This window comes from Maniola hyperantus, chromosome 19, assembly GCF_902806685.2.
Source record: "Maniola hyperantus chromosome 19, iAphHyp1.2, whole genome shotgun sequence".
Taxonomy (NCBI): Eukaryota; Metazoa; Arthropoda; class Insecta; order Lepidoptera; family Nymphalidae; genus Maniola; species Maniola hyperantus.
The window spans coordinates 2,057,889-2,068,613 of record NC_048554.1 but is presented as its reverse complement, the minus strand read 5'-3'; the positions used below and the strand labels follow the sequence as shown (position 1 = coordinate 2,068,613).

General features: G+C 39.5%; 1 protein-coding gene across 1 annotated transcript; it reads right to left on the bottom strand.

Moving 5' to 3' along the window:
* Window positions 1-1,351: 1,351 nt before the first annotated feature.
* On the bottom strand, window positions 1,352-5,737 carry LOC117991450 (lysozyme-like). The gene is made up of 5 exons (XM_034979048.2): window positions 5,549-5,737; window positions 4,717-4,808; window positions 3,311-3,490; window positions 2,247-2,320; window positions 1,352-1,587 (listed from the first exon to the last, which is right to left on the bottom strand). The coding sequence occupies exons 2-5, from the start codon at window positions 4,787-4,789 to the stop codon at window positions 1,438-1,440; spliced, it is 477 nt and encodes a 158-aa protein (XP_034834939.1). The 5' UTR covers window positions 4,790-4,808; window positions 5,549-5,737; the 3' UTR covers window positions 1,352-1,437.
* Window positions 5,738-10,725: the final 4,988 nt, after the last annotated feature.

Sequence of the window (10,725 nt, the reverse complement as noted above, 5' to 3'; positions counted from 1 at the left end):
TTACTGTTTGATATACTGATATACACACATGACAAAGTTCTAGGTAGATAACTATGAAAGAGACTGTTTTGAATATCGGTAAAATACATATTCTAGTGTAAGGTAGAGAAGATATTGATGTTGTATTATTTTTATTAAATTAATTTCTGTAGGTTAAGTAGCAACGGGCAGTGTTGTTTATTTTGTAAACAATTGGGTCGCAGCCAGCTCTATGTAGCTTTTAGTTTAATATTGCACGTTCAATTGGCTATTACCGGCGTCCATGGGGGACTAGGATTTTATAAAAAGCTTTCAGCAAACCAGCTTGGGTAAGCTTTGGTCTTGGTCAGTGAAAAAACACTATATTTAGAACTAAATTATACCCGCGTCTTCGTCCGCGTGGATTTAGTTTTTTAAAAGTGCCGTCGCAACTCTTTGATTTTTCGAGATAAAAAAATTCCAAGATGCAAGCTATCTCTATACAAAATAGATAATATCCACGATTTCATCTATTGGATTTAGGTTTTTAAATATCAAACAGTTCCCATGGGATTCCCATGGGTAGGTACTGTTTGATTTTCCGGGACAAAATCGGTTAAGCGGATGGGCCGTGAAAAGCTAGCAGGCAGACAGACATACACGCTTTCGCATTTATACTGTTAGTATGGATTATCATCATCATCATGATTAACCCATCACTACAGAGCACGGGTCTCCTCTCAGAGTGAGAAGGGTTTTGGCCATAGTCTACCACGCTGGCCATGTGCGGATTGGTAGACTTCACACACCTTGGAGAACATTATGGAGAACTCTCAGGCATGCAGGTTTCCTCACGATGTTTTCCTTCACCGTTAAAGCAAGATATATTTAATTAATTAAAACGCAAAGTTAGAGATGCGTGCCCGGGATCGAACCCCCGACCTCCGATTAGAAGGCGGACGTCCTAACCACTAGGCTATCACTGCGTATGGATTATACGGTAAGGATGATAAAAAATAGGATAAATACTACCTACGTACTTAGAAAATTCATAAATACTACACACTTTATAAGATTTCTAGTGCTTAGGTAGAAAATAAAATTTGACCAAAGTACATCAACCAAATGCGACGTAGTATAAGGATAAGATATTTTTACATTTTTATAGAATAAAATGCACGAGTCGATCTATATTAAAATGAGATTGTCCTCAATGCAAAGTGGATGACGGACAGACGCTGTAAAATAAAATTATTCAAATCAAAACTTTGTGCAGTTGTTATCAGCACTTGCATGAAAGTTTCTGACATAGTACCATCAACTACGGCACGGTCATGATATTATGATGGTGATTTAGTAGTTTGTTCAAAACCATTAACAGAATCGATTGCAATCATTTTTACAACGTGTTATATTTTGATCAAAAAATACTTTAAAATCCTTAGTCTTAGTTCCTTTATTTAGGACATAATCAATAGCCTATTGTAGTGTATGTCGGCAAAGCTCGTATCGTTCCAGCCATCGCCTGCCATTGGCCGACTGGTTGAGAGGCGCCGAGCACCCGTACCCGCCGTTGCCGTTCACCATCATGTAGTCGAAGCAGTCCGTGATGCCGTCTCCGTTGCAGTCCTGGATGACAAATCAAATCCATACTTAATATTATAAATGCGAAAGTGTGTCTGTCTGTCTGTCTGCTAGTTTTTCACGGCCCAACCTTTCAACCGATTTTGATGAAATTTGGTACAGAGTTAGCTTATATCCCGGAGAAGGATACTTTTCGTATCGGAAAATTAAATGGTTCCCACGGGATTTTAAAAACCTAAATCCACGCGGATGAAGTCGCGGGCATCATCTAGTTCAATTTAAAATTGAAAATGCAGCCAGTATTCTTGGCATCATTCCACGCGGGCATAATTTGTATAGTAATAATTAGGCTGGCTTTAAGTTTTATTCTAATATTTAAAAAAAAAATCAATTAAAAATTGGCCAACTGTGTGTCAAAAGTCAGAATACGGCTATGGTAGGATTCCGTAGCCATGCTACTTGCTAGGTGCTAGAAACCTTGATAGTCATTATTTCTTATACGGTAGTTTTGTCCAAAAACTCTGAAAACCAAAAATCTTATAACGATTTTAAAATAATGATCAATGTCACTTACTTTGACTTACTTAAGTCTGAATAAAATCAAAGTCAAAGGATCTCAGTCCAAGTATTGACTCTACCAAACGTCTACCTTAAGTTACCACTACACCACACCAAGCTACTCAACTTGTATAAAATACACTTACTTTTCCGAATCTCTGGAGGTAGCCTTCTATAATTCTTTTGGCGCAGTCGTAACTCCTTGCGCAGTCCTCCCACGCTGCAATAGAAAAATAAATTAACTATCAATATAAATGTAAATAATTAAAAGTACAGTCGAATTGAGAACCTCTTTCTTCCACCACCCAGTACACCCAAGATATGTTAAAGGGCCGCAGTAGCCCGCCGTGCACCCGTGCGACGTCGCGTGCAGACGTACCATGATTCCTGTCAGGGTTGTCCTCGGGCAGTATGACTCTACCCGCATCCACCCAGTACACCCGAGATATGTTGAAAGGGCCGCAGTAGCCCGCCGTGCGACGTCACGTGTAGACGTACCATGATTCCTGTCAGGGTTGTCCTCGGGCAGTGACTCTGCCCGCGTCCACCCAGTACACCCTAGATATGTTGAAAGGACCGCAGTAGCCTGCCGTGCGAAGTCGCGTGATGACGTACCATGATTCCTGTCAGGGTTGTCATCGGGCAGTGTCACTCTACCCGCATCCACCCAGTACACCCTAGATATGTTGAAAGGACCGCAGTAGCCTGCCGTGCGAAGTCGCGTGATGACGTACCATGATTCCTGTCAGGGTTGTCATCGGGAAGTGTCACTCTACCCGCATCCACCCAGTACACCCTAGATATGTTGAAAGGACCGCAGTAGCCCGCCGTGCGACGTCACGTGTAGACGTACCATGATTCCTGTCAGGGTTGTCCTCGGGCAGTGTCACTCTACCCGCATCCACCCAGTACACCCTAGATATGTTGAAAGGACCGCAGTAGCCCGCCGTGCGACGTCACGTGTAGACGTACCATGATTCCTGTCAGGGTTGTCATCGGGCAGTGTCACTCTACCCGCATCCACCCAGTACACCCTAGATATGTTGAAAGGACCGCAGTAGCCCGCCGTGCGACGTCACGTGTAGACGTACCATGATTCCTGTCAGGGTTGTCCTCGGGCAGTGTCACTCTACCCGCATCCACCCAGTACACCCTAGATATGTTGAAAGGGCCGCAGTAGCCCGCCGTGCGACGTCACGTGTAGACGTACCATGATTCCTGTCAGGGTTGTCCTCGGGCAGTGTGACTCTCCCCGCGTCGACCCAGTACACCCGGGATATGTTGAAAGGGCCGCAGTAGCCCGCCGTGCAGCCGTGCGACGTCGCGCAGGTTGTGGACACATAACAGAGGCAACGGTAGCACGCATCTGATAGGTTCGGTATGAAAACACCTGAAAATCAAGAAATCTAAAGCTACAAATATAAGAAGATGACTTTGTTACCGAAGAATAATTTTATTTAATTTTAGTTTTAGTTTTAAGAAATTTTGACGTTGTTTATTGTAATTCTGGCTTCCCATAGCACAGGGAATCCTAGTTTGGGGGCCAGGAACTTTGCATTGCTGCAAACGTTTTTTTTTTTACCAGGGTTATGTATTATTGTATATATACCTTGTAAACTTTTATCAAAATAAAGATTAACAATTTCTGTACAATAAATATTTTTTTAAGATAGTTAAATATTACGGTTGCCTCGATATAATTATCTACACACAAATGTGATTAAAAAATGCCGTGTGAGTGTGGGGGGGGTCCGCCCACTTCATACCCTGATTGCCACCTCGACCTGTCGCGTACTATATTCTAAAGTTAAATAAAAATATATGATTTAACATGCTTGCAATAAATCATATTTTATAGTATGATATCTAATGAGTCTGACCTTAGAATTATGGTTTATCGTATCTTTTTCCGCAATATCTATGCATTTATTATTTAGATACTAATAAATTTGTAACTATGTGCTAACATAGGTTCTTGTTAACAAATAAGGTGTGAGTTAGTTGTAGAGATAGCAACACTTGTAAAAAAACTTATCACACGAAAAAAAATTATTGTCTTTATTTCAGACATCCTACTACGTAATTTTTAAATACATATCAAAAATTTCGGAGCCGGCAGGATTCGAACCTGCGTCTCCTGGGATCGCACCTGACGACGACCGCTAAGCCACGGTTCGCTTCGGTCGAGTTTCTTGCTGGTTCTTCTCGGTAGGAAAGGCATTCCGAACCAGTGGTAGATGCATCCGACTATTCGTAAGTACTTGTAAAAGTTTATTCGAATAAAAAAGATTTTTATTTATTTTTTATTTTTTATTAACAGTCGCTTCAGTACTGAGTGAATATACACATTATCACAAATTTGGTCACCCGCAGCAACTAAGCGAAAAGCTTGTGCTAGGAATAGGTATGACAATTATAGTCCATTCGGATTTCATTTGAGCTATTGAGGCTCTATTTTTGACATAGTAATTAATCATCCAAATTCCAATTATAGGCAGCTACATGATGCGGATTCATTTCAGACAGGTTTAATTTAATAGAGCATTTTTTTTTAAAGATGTGACAAAATTGTCACATCTTTGCTGTAATAAGAAAAAAACATATCAGATGACCTACCGACAGTGCTGGCCCAGAGGCAAATCGAAGCGACCAGGCAGACCGGTAGTGCAACTTGAGAGCCGGTTGACATGATGCACCGAAGATAAAATCTAGAAAATAAAGTTATCACTAGTACTGGGTCTGGAATTCACAGTCGAGATTTAGAGGCTTCTTTAGAGGACGATTCAAATGACAAGTGTCATGTACACAATTTTTATTTTTAGGGTTCCCTACCTCAAAAGTCGTTGTCTGTCTATATGTCTGTCTGTCCGTCTGTCGTGTCTGTCAAGAAAACCTATAGGGTAGGCAGGTACTTCCCGTTGACTCATGAAAATTGGCAGGTAGGTACGTCTTATAGCTCAAGTAAAGGAATAAATCCGAAAACCGTGAACCACTAGGTACCTAGTTTATGAGCTACGGTGGAACACACATATATACAAACATACATACATAAACTATTAAAATCATAGATATATCATAGACATCGACAGCTAATAAACAAATTCTCCTGCCAAGGTAGCCCACTTTCATCTCTGTTTTTGCAGACTTGTTTAAAATATACGAAAAATCAAAAGGTCATAATAAGAAGTAGGTATGTTTCACGTATGTTTAATAAGTATATACGCATGAAAACGATAAATTAACAAAAAATTTATCTACCTACACATATTATAATCTAAATAGGTATTTAAATTTATGCATTTTAAAACTTATCGTAAATACCAGAAGGTCTACTGTAACCTACGAATAACTTTTAACTATCAACCTTTAAAATTCCCAGTATAAAAATAAATAACACCAATTACTATACTTAGGTACCTACTTAATAATTATTATAATATGTACTTACAACTTTTAATTCAAAATATCCAACCCAAATTAGGTATTTATAAATAAAATCGTCAACGCAAAAGATTTCTAGTAAAATCAAAGTTTTCACAAAATTACACAGATTATCCCAAATATTTTATTTATGTAAATATGTCCGCAAATACCAGTATATCGGTACGTTCTCTTTTCGATCATGTCTACAACTACGTCGGCAAAGTTAATGTGATCCTGAGCTGATATGAATTGTTTTTACTGTCCGTGTATAGAGATCAGGTTTCATGTAAGTAAGACCACAAGAAAAACTCGAATTTATGCGGCTACAATAACGAAGTACGTAGGCTATCATTTAAAACAAGTACCTACGTAAATAACTATGTAAATTAACATATAAACTTTAAGTTGAATATTTTTTTATTTCATCCATATCACAATTCACAATATTGATTTGATTAAAAATCGTTGTCTGCCATCGATATAGGTAAATGACAAGATGAATGATGATGAGAATGGTCAAGCGAACAAAATGGAACCAAATAAATCAGCGCCACTTCTTATATATCTACTAATGAACGACCCGTTTGAAATCCAGACGTCACTGAGGTTGCATTGGTGCTAAAGCACCACTGAGTCGGTGGCAATTTGTTTGTTTAATAGCCCTGTCCATACGAAGAAATATATAAGTCAATGTTGTCTGCGGTTTTATTAAATTCGTTAGAGTAAATACTCTTTAATTTATGTTTTAAGGTTCTGATACTCTATTGCTCGAACGCTCTAAACTATAATGCTTTCTTCTAATGCCCTATTACTCTAATCCTCTATTCCTGAATGCCATTCGTTACTTACGAATCGTTAGCAATAGCATTAAAAAAACAAATGGTGGCTACCTACCAAAAATAGCACCTCGTCACCTTTTAGTATTTTGGAGGCCTTGCAGAACAGAAATGACCTGTCACATAAATTAGTGGCCGTGACAGCCCGGGAAATGGGGGAATATTTCCCGGGCAAATAAAAAAAAGGTAATATAATATGTTTGGAGATCTGCGAACGGTCGGTTGACGCTGGCAGTTGTTTTTTGTTTTACATTTTTAGGGATCATGAAAAACCGAGCCTCAATAATTTTGTTGTACCTAAGTAACCAGCTCTTGTTGTAAAAAATTTAAATTTCTAGTTCAACTCAATAAAAATTTACAGTTTTTAAAAATGTATTTTAATCCAAAAAGTCTTACACATATTCTATGAAGGTATCTACGAAAATCTGCACATGGTTTTCAAGCTTCGGCATGGCTAGCTACCACCCTGCCGGCAAAGCCGTGCCGCCAAGCGTTGTAGCGTTCCAGTACGGTGCCGTACCAAACCAATCAGGGGTACGGGTTCAATGAAGCTGCCATATCTTCCAAGCCTAATCCACATCCATCTTCAGACTGCATCATCACTTACCATCAGGTGCATACGTGTGATCGCAGTCAAGGATTGTACAGTCGATTCTTTTTAAACGTTTTATTTTTGGTTTTAAATCTGTAAACATTATGTTGTTTGTGCATGGGTATTGGGTATTGTATTCTTGCATTTCACGAGGGCGAGTAGCCCATGCTTGTGGTTACGTCGTATACATGGGCATTGCATAAATGTGCGTGCATGACCAATAGTAATGGTACGTTAAATGTGTGCGTCTGCGAACGCTTACTCGCGACATATTGGTCCGACATGCATGCACACTTACGCAATGCCCATGTATACGACGTAACCACAAGTAAAGTTCACTCGCCTTCGTGAATTGCAAGAACTGTACCTATTGTATTATCTTCTATGTCATATTTGAAGTTACCTAAGAAAAATAGAATATGTATAGATAAAGTAATTTCAGAGGATAAGAGTCATTTGTTCACGTCTCGTTATTTATAATCCCGTCATTTTGAGATGAATTTTTCATTTCAAGGCACATCACGTAAGATTATGACACTGTGAAATTAGCTGCATTATATTCCTCCATATAAAAATATTCAGAGGATGTGATTTATGAGTAAGACGTAAGAGATGTAGCGCCAAGAGAGGCAGCTTTTATTTTATATGACGAGATTAGCTGACACCTTGGCTTCGCACGGGTGGAAGTTTAAAGCATGCCCAGACATATAAAAAACTTGATCTGGGGGCGCCACTAGTAATGGCCTATGGTCACTAAGTAGATGGTCTAGTCTGAGACTAAGGATCAAGGAGACTTGTCAGACGCGTATACCCGAAAGGGACAAAACAGTATGAAATGTTATGTTTCATAATTTGCGTTCTCTACAACTTCCAGCCGATCACACAGCAATGCACCATAAATGGCTTCTACACACCGTCAATACCAAATTTAAAACAGAAAACTAAATAAAAACTCGTAATATTCACAATAAATTACTATCACAGAGGTTTGTTGGGCACAGTTGTCATCTGTGCCCAACAAACCTCTGTGATAGTAAAAAAGCGAAACTATGACAAAAACAAAAAATGGGTTTTTTAATTTAAAAGCTACTAGACCCGGCTGTTTAAGCTGCCTATTGATATAATATCACTCAGCCAATTTACTATCCATACCAATCCTGAATCCATACTTATAATAATAATCCATATCCATATTCCATACTAATTTTATTCGGCTGTCAGTCATACCTAACATGGTCGTAACATAACACATTTGTAGTAGGTACTTGATTTTGGACGTAAACGTTTGGGTTGGTAGGACTTGGTATATCTAGGAACAACAAGGTTTCCAATTTCAACATGGAATACACAAGACAGTTAAATATATAGGTAGGTACCTACATACAATGACATACATTCGCTGAGTAAGAATGAACAAATGTAAAATCAGGACTGAATCCACGCTATCACAGATACGGGGCCTTCAGGACTCATCCGCCTCGGACTAATAATCATCTAATGTAGGAACACCTTCTTGTATGAGATACATGGACTTTCCTAGATAATATTCGCCGAGTAAGAGCGGGGGCACACGATGCGTTGCGGCGGCGGTGCGGCGCCGGAGCGGTGTCGCTGCGTCGTCTTACATAGAAATATCTGTGGCATGTCACACGATGCGCTCCGGCCCGCACCGGACTTGCAACGACCGAGACGAGGCGGGAGGGGTGAATGCATTGCGACGTCGGAGCGGCACCGCTCAGTTGCTTATGCGTCACAAGGAAGGACACTGTCCAACGCTGCTATGGCGCTGCTGCGACATAAGAACGTTGCGGCGCCGCGCCGTACCGCTCGTGTGCCCGCTGATACGGTGAAATCTTTGCGGTGCGGCGCCGCAACGCATCGTGTGCCTCCAGTCTAAGGGCCTCATACGGCTTGGATATAATAATTAATAAACATCTAACGCGTAGCAACACCTTTTTTTATGAGAAGTAAGGACTTTTCTAAATAATATTATATATTCGCCGAGTAAGGGCTCATACGGCCCGGATATAATCTATACTATAAAAGGTAATATCGTTAAGTTTGTTTGTAGGGGTAATCTCTGGAACTACTAAACCGATTTTGAAAATCCTTTCACCAATAGAAAGCTACATTATTCCTGAGTGACATAGGTTTTATTATATACACGCGGGGATCAGCTAGTAATTAATAAACATCTAACGTAGTAACACCTTCTTTTATGAGAAGTCTGTCTTCGTTTTTGCTAGCGTTGTTACACTCTGTATTCTGGTTATGTGGTGTGTTCAACGTAGTAATTGGGTATTTTCCTACTTTTGAATTTGATAATTATTATTACTTTATTATAAACTAGGATAAAAATAATGACGTACGCTGAAAAAAAATTAAAATCCAACAAAGATTTACAAAGTTATAGGCATTTTAATTTTGGAGTGGGAGGGTCTTCTATACCTTTCTCGCAAAACGAAAATTTGTCCGAAACCGCACGAAGCGACTATGGTATTAGTAAGGTGTGACGTCAAAATTCTATATCGCTATCTCTGTCTAATCAGAAATATTTAAATGCTTAATAACTTTTTGTTATTCCATCGATTTAATTAGTTTTTTCAGTTTACGTCATTATTTTTATTCTATTTTATAATAAAGTACCTAATAAAAAAGTTGGAATCAAATACCCAATTATATTCTTTTTGGTGTGTTCTTGCGATCCACTCAAAAACAAAATCATGGTCACAGCACACACCCGTACCGATTCAGGAATAAATGCGCGCATATCAGAATAAAGTAATTCGGGACGGGTGACTACATGGCCACCGCCGCGCGCCGGCTCATATCGAAATATGAAACGATGCATTGTTGCCAATATGCTGAAATTGTACGTACAAATGTAGGTATGTACCTATCTACAATTCTAGTCTACGTGTTATGTCATTCCAACTTTTTGATATTTGTATTGTTTTTATATTAATTAAGTATAAATATTTTAGCATTTTAGCATTTAAACTACCGTGAGTGATTTCCATTCTAAATAATATCTGTCCCGGCTTTACTCACGTGTGTAGTCGACGTTAGCCCGACTAGTTTCGAAAAACCATACATTGGTAAGTATAAATAAATAAATAAACGTTTATTCGCTGGAATGTGGGTACATGTAGGCCATCAGTTGAGTTACCACACATTCTACCAGGTCCTGGTGTGCAAGTGGTTAATGAATATTACAACATTAAAATTATTCTAGTTCATTACATTGACGAAATCAAAAATTTTAAACATTACTCAATCAGATAAGATAAAATAAGGATTTAAGGAAGTAAGCTGTGATATCATAGTGGTTAGGACGTCCGCCTTCTAATCGGAGGTCAGGGGTTCGATCCCGGGCATGCACCTCTAACTTTTCGGAGTTATGTGCGTTTTAAGTAATTAATTAATATCACTTGCTAACGGTGAAGGAAAACATCGTGAGAAAACCTGCATTCCTGAGAGTGCTCCAATCTCCATAATGTTCTCAAAGGTGTGTGAAGTCTACCAATCCGCTCATGGCCAGCGTGGTAGACTATGGCCAAAACCTTTCTCACACTGAGAGGAGTATTCTGAGGTGAACCGGCGACGGGTTGATCATGATGATGATGATGATTGTTTTTATTCCCGAGGAGTGGGGTCCCAAAGTGCTGGAATGGCGACCTCGCACCGGAAGGCGCAACGTTGGAAGGCCCCCCGCTAGGTGAAGGGACGACATCAGACGAGTCTCAGGGAGCTGCTGGATTCAGGCGGTGCAAG

Excerpts from the sequence above, each read along its gene's own strand:
- LOC117991450 (XM_034979048.2), bottom strand. The coding sequence starts at position 4,789 with ATGTCAACCGGCTCTCAAGTTGCACTACCGGTCTGCCTGGTCGCTTCG. Across the intron at positions 3,491-4,716 it reads CCTCTGGGCCAGCACTGTCG|GTGTTTTCATACCGAACCTA; the intron begins GTAGGTCATCTG and ends CTTGATTTTCAG. Across the intron at positions 1,588-2,246 it reads ACCTCCAGAGATTCGGAAAA|GACTGCAACGGAGACGGCAT; the intron begins GTAAGTGTATTT and ends TTTGTCATCCAG.